This window comes from Zootoca vivipara, chromosome 12 (genome assembly GCF_965207765.1).
Source record: "Zootoca vivipara chromosome 12, rZooViv2.hap1.1, whole genome shotgun sequence".
Classification (NCBI taxonomy): domain Eukaryota; kingdom Metazoa; phylum Chordata; class Lepidosauria; order Squamata; family Lacertidae; genus Zootoca; species Zootoca vivipara.
In genome coordinates this window covers 3096062-3111206 of record NC_142595.1, presented here as the reverse complement: position 1 = coordinate 3111206, position 15145 = coordinate 3096062, and the positions used below count along the sequence as shown (strand labels likewise).

The window sequence follows — 15145 nt, the reverse complement described above, 5'->3', positions numbered from 1 at the left end:
GTGATTGCCTGCTCAAACAGGCAAAAGATTGCACTGAAAAATAAGGACATGGTTGCTTATACAACAGCCTTTATTTTCCTTTATTTTTTATTTCATGAAATTTATACACCACTTGATGGTTAAAAAAAAACCCTCAAAGAAGTTACAAAAAGATAAATCAAGAAAAACCTAATACATTAAAACATACAAAAGTTAAAATTACTAAATCAGATTAAAATACACCTCAAGCATCTGGGTAGACTTGCCTAAAAAGGGATGCTTTCAGCAGGTGCCAAAAAGTACAGTGAAGCATACAGTGCTGGATTTCAATAGGCAGGGAGTTCCAAAGTGCAGGTGCTACAAATGCAGAACTGGTGTTATGTGGCACCTGCAGTAGTGCCAGTTCTGCCAATCAAAGTGGGCACATGTGGGGTAAGGCAGTTGATTAACTAGGTGTAGTGAACAAATAAAAATGCCTTTTTACTATTTTCTGCTTTGTTGGGGTCTGAACCCAACTACAAGCTATTATTTGTTAGTTGCTTTATTATTATTATTTATTGAATTTATTATTTATTGAATTTCTATACTGCCCTATACCCGGAGGTCTCAGGGTGGCTTTATCTTGTCCAGGGATCCAAAGCGATTTAATAAGCAATTGTGAAACATTTTCTGCATCTAATCCGCCCCCCCCCTTTAGAGAACTGGTGGTAATAGTAATATAGGAAGCAAGAAAACCATAAACAGAAAGGGAGGGGAGAACCTAAACTAAATAATAGCCCTTCCTTCAAATTCAAATATAATGATACTCAGGGAGGACGACTGTTTTTGCAACAGGTGGCAGGAATTGGTAAAGGTAAAGGACCCCTGGACAGTTAAGTCCAGTCAAATGCAACTATGGGGTCTATATATCTACTCGCACTGGTGTGCTTTCGAACTGCTAGGCTGGCAGGAGCTGGGACTGGCCTTCAGATCGGGAAGCCCAAGAGGCTCAGTGGTTTAGACCACAGCGCCACCCGCATCCCAAAGACGTGTTCCCTGACCGGAAATCGAACCCGGGTCGCAGCGGCGAGAGCTCCGAATCCTAACCACTAGACCACCAGGCAATTTGTGACAGGTTGACGGCCAGGAGGGCGCACGCACATGCTGCAGAAAAACTGCGAGTTGTTCCCCGCATGCTCATTGCAGCGGACGCATCGCGCAGCATCTGTTTCATTGGCTGTCCTCGTTGAACCCGCCCCTTTTGCTTTTTTGCTTTTTTTAATGCCCTACTCCGTTTCCTTGATTGGCTCGCGAAGGTAGCATGGGGGCGGGTGAAACCCTCCTTTCCTTCCATCCCATTGGCTGCAACTCCGCCCAATCCGTCCCCCTCCCCACCCCCGACCTCCTGCCCGCGGCACCTCCCTCTGCAGCCACCGCCATGTACCGCTCGCTCCGTTCCCTCCAGCGCTTGAGTTGCCCCAGGGGCGCCGCCGTCCACGCGCGCCAGAGGGGCCCGCCGACCTGCAGCCGTCACCCCCAGCAACGGAGGATGGTGAGCGGCGCCCCCCGCCCCCCGCGCGCGCGCTCTCGAGAGGGAGGGAGGGGGGGAGGCGCAAGGGCGCCGAGAGGTGACCTTTGCCGGCCTCTTGCGGGACAAGCTCTCGGCCCGGTTCGCGACTGAGGGAAAGCGGAGGCCTCAGGTTTCTCTCGCTCTCTCCACATATATAAATTTTAAATCTTCCATGGCTTTTATTATTACTGTTTTCACATTCCTGTCCCGACCTTTTCTCCCTCCAAAGAGCTCCAGGGGGGAGGGGGTAGCCCCCCCGTCGCGCTCCCCGTCATTTACCCCCCCCCCCCACAACAACCCTGTAAGGTAGGCCAGACTGAGAGGAGGCGCGCCGCTTCACGAAGGCCGTGCGGGATTCAAACCCGGTCCGCCCCCATTGCTTTGTCCTGGGCAGGGTGAGGACAAAATTTCACGGCCCCTCCCTTAAATATTCCTCATTTTCACAATAATACATTTTGGTACAGCTGCTTCTTAAAACGGATCTGTTCTGTGTTGTTGTTTTGCGCCCCTTTGCCGCCCTGTGCGTGGGAACTGCCAGCACCGTCCCAAACCCAGCGCTGCTCCCCTCCTTACAATGCCCAGCACTCTGAATTGGGAATTGGCCCCCTTAGGAAAAGGGAGGCTTGCCTCCAAGTAAAGATGAATATAAAAGCACGTTATTTTTAAGGGCCTGTGGTGGTGGTGGTTGTTAAACATCAAAGGTTCACAACATAAAAACACAAAACTACATAACATGGTATTTGTAACCTTTTTCTTAGGGAGTGAGTGGGATTGGGCAGCCTGAGTGGGAGCTGCTTCAAGTCTCCCTTCATCCCACTACAAGAATATTTCAGGTGTTTGCTGGACCAAAGCGCCCACCACCCTCAACCTTTAGCCATGCTCCTGCACCTGCTGCTTTGGGGCTGCTGGTCTTCCCCGCTGCTGTGAAGTCCTTCCAGGCAGACATGAGGTGCAAAACCTGTATGGTATTGTCCCTTTGGCCCCAAGGCTGGTGGCAGAGACCCAAGTGAACTGTGACATTATTCTAGCCAGGAATGTAGTAGGGGTGTAAAGGGTAAAGGACCCCTGACCATCAGGTCCAGTCGTGTCCGACTCTGGGGTTGCGGCGCTCATCTCGCTCTATAGGCCGAGGGAGCCGGCGTTTGTCCGCAGACAGCTTCCGGGTCATGTGGCCAGCATGACAAAGCTGCTTCTGGCGAACCAGAGCAGTGCACAGAAACGCCGTTTACCTTCCCACCGGAGCGGTCCCTATTTATCTACTTGCACTTTGATGTGCTTTCGAACTGCTAGGTGGGCAGGAGCTGGGACTGAGCAACGGGAGCTCACCCCGTTGCAGGGATTCGAACCGCCGACCTTCTGATCAGCAAGCCCTAGACTCTGTGATTTAACCCACAGCGCCACATGGGTCCCTTAAAAAGGGTGTGGGATCCCTTAAAAAGCAGAGTACAGTCATACCTCAGTTTAAGTATGCTTCAGTTTGAGTACTTTCAGTTTAAGTACTCCGCGGACCCATCTGGAACGGATTAATCCACTTTCCATTACTTTCAATGGGAAAGTTCACTTCAGGTTAAGTATGCTTCAGGTTAAGTACGGACTTCCAGAACCAATTACACTCATACTTCAGGTTAAGTACGCTTCAGGTTGAGTACTCTGCGGAGCGTCTGGAACGGATTAATCCACTTTCCATTACTTTCAATGGGAAAGTTCGCTTCAGGTTAAGTACAGACTTCTGGAACCAATTGTGTACTTAAACCGAGGTACCACTGTATTCTGTTTCCCCTTAAAAAGATACAGAAGCTCTGATTTTCCTTCCCTCCTCCCTATTTGGGGGGTTTCTTCTGGTCACCTTCTGTGTTAATGGTACAGTAATACCTCGGGTTACGAACACGATCCGTTCCGGATCGCAGTTCGTAACCCGAAAAGTTCATAACCCGAACGCGACCCGAAGCGCCATTTTGCGCATGCGCAAAGCACTATTTTCACGCTTTGCGCATGCGCAGACCGCGTGTGCCGCTTTTGCGCACGCGCGCGGGGAGAAAACACTTCCGGGTTTGCACAGTTCGTAACCCGAACTGTTCGCAAACCGAGGTGGTCGTAACCCGAGGTACGACTGTAATGTTATAATTGCCTCTGAGCAACTTAACTTGGAAGTAGGGTGAGCCCCTTAGGTGGTAGAACTAGGAAAAGTTCACTATATTAATATTCTGCTATGCCATGTAAAGTGAAATATTTTATTAAAGACCAATTCAGTAAAGCACAGTTATATTTATTTAATACTCATGAATATTTTAAGATGAGAATACCAGACATGGAATGAATTTTAAGGAAATGAATCATAGAAAATTTAACATTCTGCTTATAAGCAGAGCAGTACATTCAATGTTTTTTAATAATAATCTAAAAAAGTTAACTATGTACAACTTTGAAACTGCCCAGTTTGAATGGGGTTGTATCCATTCATTGTGTTACGAATTAATTTTTGAAGTGATGTATTTCTGAAAATTGATCCCCCCCCTGCCACACAAGGTTTTCTACACTACATCACTGGGGACTGATAAGGCTAGATTTGGCCTCTTGGCCACTTGCTCCAGCCAACTGTCAAATGAAATAACCGTTTTCATCAGTTCATCAGCATTTAATTCTTTTTGGCTACTTGTTTAGGTTGTGCATGCATACAGTTGTAGGTGAGCAGTAACATGTAACAATAACAATAACAAATGCAGCAGTTGTTCCAGCGACTGAGTGACAGGTTACACTAGTTCTTGACCTTTATTGAACATTATAACATTCTGATATTTCTAAGCTAAATAGACTACTTAAGATGCTATTTTAAAAATCCCTTTATATTAACTTGGTTGTAGGAAATGGAGTCTTTTGAAAGTAATTCTCCAACCTCTGACACAATCACTCTGGACAAGTCTGTGTCTCTTCCCCTTTCCTGATGTCTCTCCCCCACCCCAACACACATTCCCATGACTTAGTAATAGTGTGACATTTCCCCAAAGTTTCTGAAATAACAATATTGCATTTAGAAATGTGCCTTAAAACTGTGTGGCTTTATAGCATTGTTGAAGATATATCACTAAATATATGCTATGACAAGACTTACTATATTACATATATGATGAGTATTCTGTCACTACTATTCTGTTTCTTTAAAGCTAAGCTATACAGTATATCATAAATGAGCCAGAGATAACTCTTTTTTTTGTTTGCAGTAAGATGTCTGTTTCTCACTATCTGATACTAGTCTAATATTGATTGATGTTTTTATTATAGAGCAGTGAGAAAAATTATCATTTCCCAAAAACTATTTATTCAAAATCCTGCTAATTATTATTATTTACAGTGAGGGGGGGAAGTATTTGATCCCCTGCTAAATTTGGCCGTTTGTCCTCTGTAATTATTTGAAAGCTAAGCTTACAACAATTGCGTTTTCCAATAAACCTTGCTAATCTCATGCAATTTGTGATGCAATCTTTTACGTCACAACAGTTAATATTTAAAAGGCAAAAGTACAAATATGGTTAAGTTGTTTGACCTCTGAACTGTATCTTGGCAAAAAGGCACAGTGGAGAAACATGTCTGTTTGGTATTGTTATCTGAGTTTGAGAACAGCAAATTATAAGAACTTCATAGTAAAATCTGTGGCTGAGAGGTAAAACAATTCTGCAAACCTACCAGTATATGCATGGTCAATTGTTCCTATGAAAGTGTGTACTACTTGAGATAACCTGATCAGAATGGTCCATCCCGAAAACTGGTGGATCCAGCTGAATTTTGGACATTTCTATGGGATTTCTCTTCTTGGCATGCTTTCAACTTGTTCAACCTGAGAATGTGGACAGGTATGTGTTGTTGATCACGTGTTTCGCTTGAGCCTTCCTATCCGGCCTAACTAAGATGACTTAAAGAGTGGAGCAGGATGTCTGGACAGCAGAAATGATGGAAACCTTATTAAGTAACACAGATCCCTGGGAAGAGAGATTGTCTGTTAAGCCACTCCATGAGTTGTAGCTCTGTGAAGGGAATAGTGCTCTCCTAACAGCTCTTTGTTCATATGTTTTATTTGGGGTCAAGAACAGTTTTTAATTCTTTCATTTGTATAGTTGTAAATTTTCAGAACATATTTTGTATAGCCAACCATCCAGCTATCTTACTGTATCTTACTGTATTTGATTCCTTTGCTATGGTTTGTGGTTGAGGCAAATAAAGATTTTATCTATCTCTCTGCACACTTAATATGATACTGCTTTAAATATATAGTGCAGATGCGGCCTGCATATCATTACTTAGAAATATATCGTTCTGCCCGGACACTGAGATCCAGCGCCGAGGGCCTTCTGGCGGTTCCCTCGCTACGAGAAGCCAAGTTACAGGGAACCAGGCAGAGGGCCTTCTCGGTAGTGGCGCCCACCCTGTGGAATGCCCTCCCACCAGAGGTCAAAGAGAATAACAATTACCAGACCTTTAGAAGGCATCTTAAGGCAGCCCTGTTTAGGGAAGCTTTTAATGTTTGATGGATTTCTGTATTTTAATATTTTGTTGGAAGCCGCCCAAAGTGGCTGGGGGAACCCGGCCAGATGGGTGGGGTATAAATAATAAATTATTATTATTATTATTATTATTATTATTATTATTATTATTATTATTATTATATGTTTCTGAAGACTGAAAGAAAAATGTGCCCCACTTTCAAGGCTGTCTCCTGTACATAAGATTCTGTTACTGCTCAATTATTGTTCAAGCAGAATCACATTACTAGACATATTTTTGGCAGAAATAAAATCTTCTAACGGCGAACTCTCCCATTACCTGGCTAGGATCCATAGGATTGTTTATGCAAGGCCCTTGCTCTTCTGTCCTAGGATAATTGCTGACTCCCCACCCCCTTTGAACCCATGATATAATCACCAACTACTTCTGAACCTCCCATCAGATTCCCATGCAGCTGGGGAGGGTGCTTTTGGACTTTACATCTAAGTACTGCCCTGTTGGGCTCAGGGAACTAGTTTGATCACAGTACTCTGGCTCCTAACAGCAGAAGTTTTATTTTTTGTTCTGCTTCTGCCCATTGATCCACAGTATTTGAACCATGGTATGTATTATGGCCCTGGTGCCTTTTCTGTTAAGATACTTTTAAAAACAATACCTTTCTAGCATTCTGTGCTAACATTTAAGTGTTTCTATTGTGTGTATATATTATTTACTAGGAGAGCGGTCTCTTCATTTTAACCCTGATTTTTTCTTCTTCCTCAGGCCAGTCAGGACTCATTTAGAACAGAATATGATACCTTTGGTGAACTCAAAGTTCCAAATGACAAGTATTACGGTGCACAGACTGTGAGATCCACAATGAATTTTAAGATTGGTGGAGCAACAGAACGGATGCCAGTGAGTAATGTAAAGTTGAATTTATTCTCTACAACAGGCATGGGGGAGTCTCTGGCATGGCTCCCAACTTGGCTGGCGAGGCCATTTCCCCCAACAATTCTCTCCTGCCCCACACCTAACATATGTGGCAGCAGGAGTGGGGCAGGTAGAAATGCCGCTGTCAAGCTAGAATTAGGTGCCTTAAAGTGCTTCCAATTGTTGCTTGGCAAAGGAGACTTGCTGTCAGTGCTGACCAGCCGATTGGCCCTTTCAGGAAGCTGGTTGCTATTGGCTACACTATGGAGTTCACCATTAGGAACTTCATAGCATGGCTGATCGCCGTGGGCTTCCTGTAAGCACTGAACAGATTATCAGTGCTCTCAGGAAGCTCACTGGGACCTGCACTTGCATTGCTACTGTAAGCACAAGGATCTCTTCGAAACGCCAGCTTGAATTGAAGATGGCGATGCAGAGGATCTTCCTCTGTAGCTATGGTTTGGGCCATGCCTGCAAAGGAGGTTTTTTGGGGGGTAGGGGGAAGCACCTGACATCATTATATCAGATGATTGACAGCTGGTATATCCTGGCCAGCTGTCATAATCACCTGTGAGCTGTCAGTCCTGTTTCTTGCCAGTGCTCTAAAAGCAAGCTTGCCGTCTCGTGCAGATATATCAGAATTGAGAGAGGTTGATTATTGACACCAAGTCAAAATCTACTATTTTTCAAGTTGAAAGTTGAGACTGTTGTGGGAATGTGTTGCCTTGGTATGTTTTCTCACTGGTTAATATGATGTTTGATTCACACATAACTGCAACAATTTTTGGTCCCATCAATACAAGTACAATGTGGGAAGGGATAAGAATGCCTGGCTGTATCAATTGGGCTTGTTTAGAAGAAAGTTATGCAAGTAAAATGGCTTCCTCTATTTTAATGTTCATGTACAATATCACCATTCTTATTTTTTTAAAATCTTAGGTCCAAGTAATAAGAGCTTTTGGTATCCTAAAGCGAGCGGCTGCTGAAGTAAATCAGGATTATGGCCTGGAGCCAAAGATTGCCAATGCCATTGTGAAGGCAGCAGATGAGGTACTATTTTAATATAAAAGCTCTACATAATTGAACCAAGATTGATGTACTGAATTCTTTCTTGTCTTCTCAAAATGATAATACCTTCATCAGCCTGACATGCAAATAATGTTCCCAGGGTCCTTTTGCATTGGTCAGAAGTGTTTGGTGCTGCCCAATGTCAGTTGCATGATACTTGTCACAGACACTATGCAAAGTGGCAAAGAATGAAGCAGGCTCTTTGAAACAGCTTTGTAAGTAGTTAAAAAAACTATTGTCAGGCTCCTTCCAGTATCGTTTTGTGTAAACCTTCTTTGTGATAGTGTTTTAAATATTTTTGACTAGTACTTTGCTTATGCTAAAATTAGTCTGAAACAGTTCAACACAGCAGAAAAACCTAAATCTAAATTGGATCATTCTTCTCATCCTGCTTTATTTAAGATATTTTGCAGAGGTATGTGATGATAAAAGGTTTGCATTATTCCTTTAAGGAAGAAGCATGTAGTGTGGTGTAAACACACCTCATCACAGAAACTGAATGTTTTAAGTGTACAATATCTGTTCAATGTTATCTCATTTAGTAGTTCAGTAGTGTTTCATATAAATTGATGGCACTGTGAAACAATGTGTAACAATGATAAATGTGTTTTTGTAGGTATCTGAAGGTAAATTGAATGATCATTTTCCTCTAGTGGTGTGGCAAACTGGATCTGGAACACAGACGAACATGAATGTTAATGAAGTCATCAGTAATAGAGCCATTGAGATACTGGGAGGTAAACTGGGGAGCAAGGACCCAGTGCATCCGAACGACCATGTTAATAAAAGCCAGGTCACTATGTGCTCTTTCCAAATATTCTTGCTGTGTGTTTACATTAGATATTATCTACTAAAAGGTCAAATATTTATCAAATGGGTTTTGTTTGCTTAGGTGCAAGGTGTTTCGGGGGGGGGGGAATATCACTTCAGTTGTTAGCATGCTGCCAACTACCAAAACATTCTTGAACAAAAATAAACTATGAAATGTGGCATCCGATCTTTAAACCTTACCAGATTATTATTTGCTTGGGATGCTGAATTGCTCCTTGTGTTGCTGCATATAAACAATGACAAGGGAATCACTTGCTACATCTGAATGTCACATACTGTGTGTACATAAAACCACCCCCCTTTTACCTATATGGAATTTCTTTCCATTAATTGACCTATGCTGTGTCAAGTTTGGGGACTCTTACGATTTGTGTTCCTGATTTTGCTACTGGTTGTAGCATCATAAATAGAAGCTGTATTTTTTACATGCTTTCGAGTGTTCTCTTACATTGAGCAGTCTAGGAACAGATAGATAGTAAGAGAGATGTTCAGATAACAAGCATCTTGTGTTTGCATCTTCTCAGAGCTCAAATGACACGTTTCCAACAGCAATGCACATTGCTGCTGCACAAGAAGTTCATGAAGTGCTGTTGCCGGGGCTGCAGAAGCTTCAAGATGCCCTTGATGCCAAGTCAAAAGAATTTTCCAAAATTATTAAAATTGGGCGTACTCATACACAGGATGCAGTTCCCCTTACCCTTGGGCAGGTAAAAAACATTTTGACAGTTTAATACTATATGAAAGTGCTATTTTCCTCTTGGGAGGAGTGGTGGGACTCATTGCAAACATTAACTTTGTTTCCAGTCAAAAGGCATATCTTTGACTAGTGATAAGTGGCTCATTTATGTTAAACATTTGTCATATGGAATGAGCATAATCTGGACAATAATATCTTGTTTCTCTCCCTCTTTTTTCCTCCTTTGAAGGAATTTAGTGCTTACGTGCAACAAGTCAAATATGGAATCACTAGGATCAAATCAGCCATGCCAAGGGTCTATGAGCTGGCAGCTGGGGGCACTGCTGTTGGCACAGGACTGAATACAAGAATTGGTTTCGCTGAGAAGGTGGCTGCTAAGGTGGCTGCGCTCACAAGTAAGGGAGGACATGAAGGAAACTTCTGATAGCCTCTTATAGAGAATTGAAATATAATTGTCAGAGGAAACAACAAAGCAAAAGAAATGGGACAATAACTGCCAGTTCTAGAAAGAAAAAGCAGTGCTATATCCTATAGGCCCTTCTCTCCATGTTTCATCCACCAAACCTCTTTGTACTTTGGAGTTCCGCTGTACCAAAGGCAGCTGGTGACTGGATTTATCAGCCTGCTATTTCCTGCATCGACAAGGTTGTGAACAAATAAAGCTTGAACTATATTCTTCAAATGGACCATCCAAAGATTTTTAACTGCTGGGGGAGGGCGTAGGAGCATTGGGATCTGAAGCACTGGAGGGTAATGGTCTAATTGTAACAATACCTTCTTAACACCCCGGTTTCCAGCATTAGATTTAATGTAAGTAATTGGATATTTTGTGTTTAATCAACTGTTTTATTTTGCCTGGGAGCCCTTGGAGACAAGAGTACCTAACTGTTTATAGATATCTGCCCAGAGCTGGTATTAAAGTGAACTCTCAATATAAAACGTTTTTGTTTTTCAAGAGTACTTGAGCTATCAGTATGTGCATCAAATGCAAGAGTCAGTGGATGAGATGCTCATGTATTTATATCATTCTCTCATTAGGCTTGCCCTTCATTACTGCTCCAAACAAATTTGAAGCCCTTGCTGCTCATGATGCCCTGGTTGAACTGAGTGGGGCAATGAATACCGTGGCTTGCAGCCTGATGAAGATAGCTAATGACATCCGTTTCCTGGGTTCTGGACCACGATCTGGTTTGGGGGAGCTAATCTTGCCTGAAAATGAACCTGGAAGCAGTATTATGCCAGGTACAATGTGGGTTTTGTTAATTTTGTGTTCATAGGTAATGAGCTAGCATCTGCACCATACATTTTGACTTTACATATTTTTCAGTTTTTGCCTTCAAATATATATGTAAGCAGTACTGTTTTTTGCTGCCAATGTATGGAAACAGGTTGGAGCAGTCTGCACTGACACAAAAAATTATATAAAACTTTTGCTCTTGAATGTCAAGATCGTTTGGAAAAACTGGCAACAGATTATTCATGAGTAGTAGATGATATTATTGTATCTTCAATAATTCTGGCAGATGTTCCAACATTTAGAACCATATCAGGTTTGTATTTTTGCACAGCTTTAGTTGCAGACTGCTAACATAATTTGCATATTGCATAAATTGCTTGTATTTTTAGTGAATTCAAGTGAGTACTGATTTAGTTTTGGCAGGCACATACGGTAGTATTTTATCTTACGGTAATTGTTAATCTCAAATTATTGTTGTAATTATACCTGCCTTTGAAACCATGCCATTTGGAGCTATTTGCTTTTGAAGTTGAATCTTCAGTGTTCTGTCAGCTACATAAATGTGTCTTAGGTGCTATATGATCACATCCAGGGGTTTGTTTGTTTGTTGGTACTATTTCTTTTAAATAATACTTTAGTAGCTGATTTGTAAGAGTTCCCTTTAAGAGAATAAATGGGAAGAAATGAATGGTTTTTTTTAAAGTCTGAGAAATACTAATTTGAGGTTTTTTTCTTCTCTCCTCTCCCTCCCTGCTTTTTACAGGAAAAGTGAACCCCACTCAGTGTGAGGCCATAACCATGGTGGCAGCTCAGGTGATGGGGAATCATGTTGCTGTTACAGTAGGAGGCAGCTGTGGCCACTTTGAGTTGAACGTCTTTAAACCCATGATTGTATGTTTGAAGTTCTAATTATATGGCGTAGATGTCATAGTTCAGTGCGTGGTTAGAGGGGCTTCACAATTGTAATGAGTGGATAATTGAGTTTTGCTCGAGTCACATCTTATGCATGAGCTCATTTTAATTTTGGGCCCTAACATTCCATTATAGGAATTTAAAAGAAATGTTTGGCTACTTCCATGGGATTCCCATGCCTGCATTGTTGACTTCCTTCCCTCCCCTTCTTCCTTGGTTCTGGTGTGTGGATGGGTGGAAATGACCACAGGCTATGGATGTGGGAAGGGGGTGTTTCCCGTTGAACAAGGAAGTATTAGATCCAGTGAATTCAAGGCCTCCCCTGCCACATCCCATTTTGGGACCTAATGCCGGCTACTGCTAGACGAAATCCCTATTGGCACATGCCCACTGAGCTTTCCACAGGCAGAGTAGGGGATTTCTGCAGTAATGGCTGTGCCATGAAGGGACACTTCCATGCAATCCTAATCCCTTCCAACTCTGTGGATCTGGAAGCTAGGGTTGTTCTTCTAACAGTATTTCCTTCTTCTGCAAATGTATGCATTTCTTTCCAAAAAACTTACGAACATAAACTTTTTAAACATTATCTTGGATATTATTTTGTCAAGCTGCAGTTCTGGAGTCCTTGTCCAAAAAACCTCAGTTGCTTTACTATAGGCTTCTTAAAGTATCAACTATTGAGATTCCATATCCAGTTGTGGTTAAAAGGGTTAAATATTGCCATCTTGACTTGTATTGAACAGAAAGTGAAAATGTTATATAGCAGCTAGTCATCTAAATGGGCACCTGTGATTTTTAATTGTATTTTAATATTTCATTTAGATTAAAAATGTGCTACACTCTGCACGACTCTTAGGAGATGCCTGTGTTTCTTTCACCGACAATTGTGTGATTGGAATACAAGCCAACACAGAGAGGATCAACAAACTAATGAGTGAGTCACTCATGCTGGTTACTGCCCTTAATCCCCACATAGGTAAGTGTCTAACACATGCCAGTCTTGACTAATGTGAAGTGCTTAATATGAATCTAGTTACCTGCTTGAGCAGATTTCCAGAGACCTGGAATGCTGGCCTTGGTATGTCTGTAAGGGAAGGAGGGTAGATTATGGTCCAGTGGGAAATTTAAAGACTACACATAGAAATGTAATAAAAGGGGGAAGAGCATTAATTGTGCCAAAATTCCCAGAGCTTTAGTTAACACAACTGTTTCACTATTTGAATTCTAATCTAACATCCAGATTTGATTGCAAAAAGGAGATGAACATAACAGCGTGCTGGCCTGGAACATGAGAAACTGCCATATATCTAGTCAGACCTTCAGTCCATCTAGTTCAGTAATGGGCAGTGGCTGGCTGAACCTGCATGAAGCTGATGCTCCACTGATAAGCTAGGACCCCTCTTCTTGCTTAGAAGTAGCTGCAACATTAATATACAGTCGTACCTCGGGTTGCGAACACCTCGGGTTACGAACAACCCGGGTTACGAACTTTGCAAATGTGCATAGAGCACTTTGCACATGCACAAAACGGCGGTTTGGGCCCTTTTCGGGTTACAAACTTTTCGGGTTACGAACTGCGACCCGGAACGGATCGCGTTTGTAACCCGAGGTACCACTGTACAGTACTTTATAATTGGTGTGATGTTGACTGCTCAGAGACAATCTTCTTTGGAGTATAGGCCCAAATGAATGTATTGATAGATAAAGGGCTGTCACTGAAATAGCAACGCTGTCTCAGGCTCTCTCCTCTTCCACTAGGGATTCAGTGTGCAGTGTAGATGTCAGAGGAGTCTTTCCCATAGGGCTTAGTGGCTCGTTGCGCCAGGGGAGTGGCCTCTCAGGGGCGCCCCAGCGAGTGGGGGAGCTGCGCGGCTTTGCCGGCAGCCTTCCCTTTTCCTGCACGCCTCCAGATGGTTGGCGGGGCACAACGAGCCACTAAGCCCTATGGCTCCTCCACCTCCTCTTCCTCGGCCACAGGAATCCCCTCAGCCGCTGCCTGCTAAGCCACTGTCGTCTGAGGGAGCAGCAGTGGCAGGAGCGGTTCCCAAGGGGCCTCCTCTGCGTCACCAGTGCCTGTTGCCCCACCACTACTCCCCGGGGCACAGGCAGCAGCGTGGCAACCGCCTCCTGCTCCTAGGGCCGCAGCGAGAGCACCGGCAGCAGGCTGTCGTTGTCAGGCAGCGGAGGAGGAGGAGGTGGCGCCCCAGAGCCTCGCAAGTGAGCGCGGGGTTCCAGCGGTCTGGCCAGCCACACTGTGGCCACCACATCGGTGGCGTCTTCTGTGGGAGGCGGCTCCCAGGGTTGCAAGGTGGTCCGCGAGTTCTAAATTTTGGGAAAGGGAGGGGGAGCGCCGGAGGGATCTTTGCGCCCTGGTAGATGTCTATGCTACAGGTTTCATTGCCTGCATTTTCAATGAGCAGCATCCACATGCTCCAAAAGGACACATAGTACAGTGGTACCTCTGAATACGAACGCTTCTGGTTGCACACGCGTTGGGTTATGAGCTGCACTAACCCAGAAGTAGTTGCTCCCGCATGCAAACTTCGCCCTGGGATGCAAGTGGAAATCGCATGCTGGAGGCGCATGTGCAGCGGGAGGCATGCTTTCGCTAATGGTGCCTCATGTTAAGAACAGTTTCAGGATAAGAACGGACCTCCAGAAAAAAATTAAGTTCGTAACCAGAGGTACCACTGTAGTAGCAGTTACTGTTAGGTTTAGGAAGCAGAAGTGACTTCGTTGTTTGGTTTCTCATTGACCTAAAAAATTATCTCGTATGACTTTTCCTTTTACATTATGTGTGTAAAGGCTGTTCATTAAACATAATAATCGGAACTGACTGACTAACTTTTACATTAGGCTACGACAAGGCGGCAAAGATTGCCAAAACGGCACATAAAGAAGGGTCTACACTAAAAGAAACTGCTATCAAGCTTGGATTTCTAACATCAGAACAATTTGATCAGTGGGTAAAGCCAGAAGATATGTTGGGTCCTAAGTAACTGTAACAAATGTAATACAAACAGAAAAATAATAAATTGTTTAAAGTAAACAAATTTACCATCTGTTTCTGTTATGAAACCAGCAGTTGCATTCTGTCTCTGAAGTGGTGGGGTCTTCTATGTAGCTATATAGCTTTGTATGTACTGTACTTCAAATGAATCACTCTGAGCTGGTGGAATGCTCTGTCCCATGAGACTAGGGCCCTACAGGACTTAACCTCCTTCCGCCGGGCCTGGAAGACAGAGCTATTCCGCCTGGCCTTTAATTTGTACTCAGTTTGATCTTTTATTTCCCTTCTCGCCCAAGTAGGACTAATTTAGCCAGCTAGCCCTGGTGACTATCTAATGTTTATTGGATGGATTTCCCCCAAATTGATTTTTGAACTTTGATTTTTATTGTTATTCATGCTTTTATACTGTATTTTATGCTGCTTTTATGTTGTATTACAATTAAGTGTTTTAAA

The 15145-nt window shown here is 43.2% G+C and overlaps 1 protein-coding gene across 2 annotated transcripts; it reads left to right on the top strand.

Moving 5' to 3' along the window:
* The first annotated feature begins 1376 nt into the window (after positions 1-1376).
* FH (fumarate hydratase) lies at positions 1377-14735 on the top strand. 2 transcript variants are annotated; one of them, XM_035136286.3, is made up of 10 exons: positions 1377-1510; positions 6788-6922; positions 7877-7987; positions 8622-8798; positions 9361-9543; positions 9763-9928; positions 10572-10775; positions 11534-11661; positions 12505-12658; positions 14539-14735. In XM_035136286.3, the coding sequence occupies exons 1-10, from the start codon at positions 1397-1399 to the stop codon at positions 14679-14681; spliced, it is 1515 nt and encodes a 504-aa protein (XP_034992177.1). In that variant the 5' UTR covers positions 1377-1396; the 3' UTR covers positions 14682-14735. The 2 variants fall into 2 exon arrangements, with proteins under 2 accessions (XP_034992177.1, XP_034992178.1); XM_035136287.3 differs by lacking the exon at positions 1377-1510 and adding an exon at positions 6478-6626.
* Positions 14736-15145: the final 410 nt, after the last annotated feature.

Bases quoted from the DNA above. Each gene is read 5' to 3' on its own strand.
- FH (XM_035136286.3), top strand. From the start codon at position 1,397: ATGTACCGCTCGCTCCGTTCCCTCCAGCGCTTGAGTTGCCCCAGGGGC. The intron at 7,988-8,621 runs GTACTATTTTAA...GTGTTTTTGTAG, and splicing joins TTGTGAAGGCAGCAGATGAG to GTATCTGAAGGTAAATTGAA. The intron at 12,659-14,538 runs GTAAGTGTCTAA...CTTTTACATTAG, and splicing joins TGCCCTTAATCCCCACATAG to GCTACGACAAGGCGGCAAAG.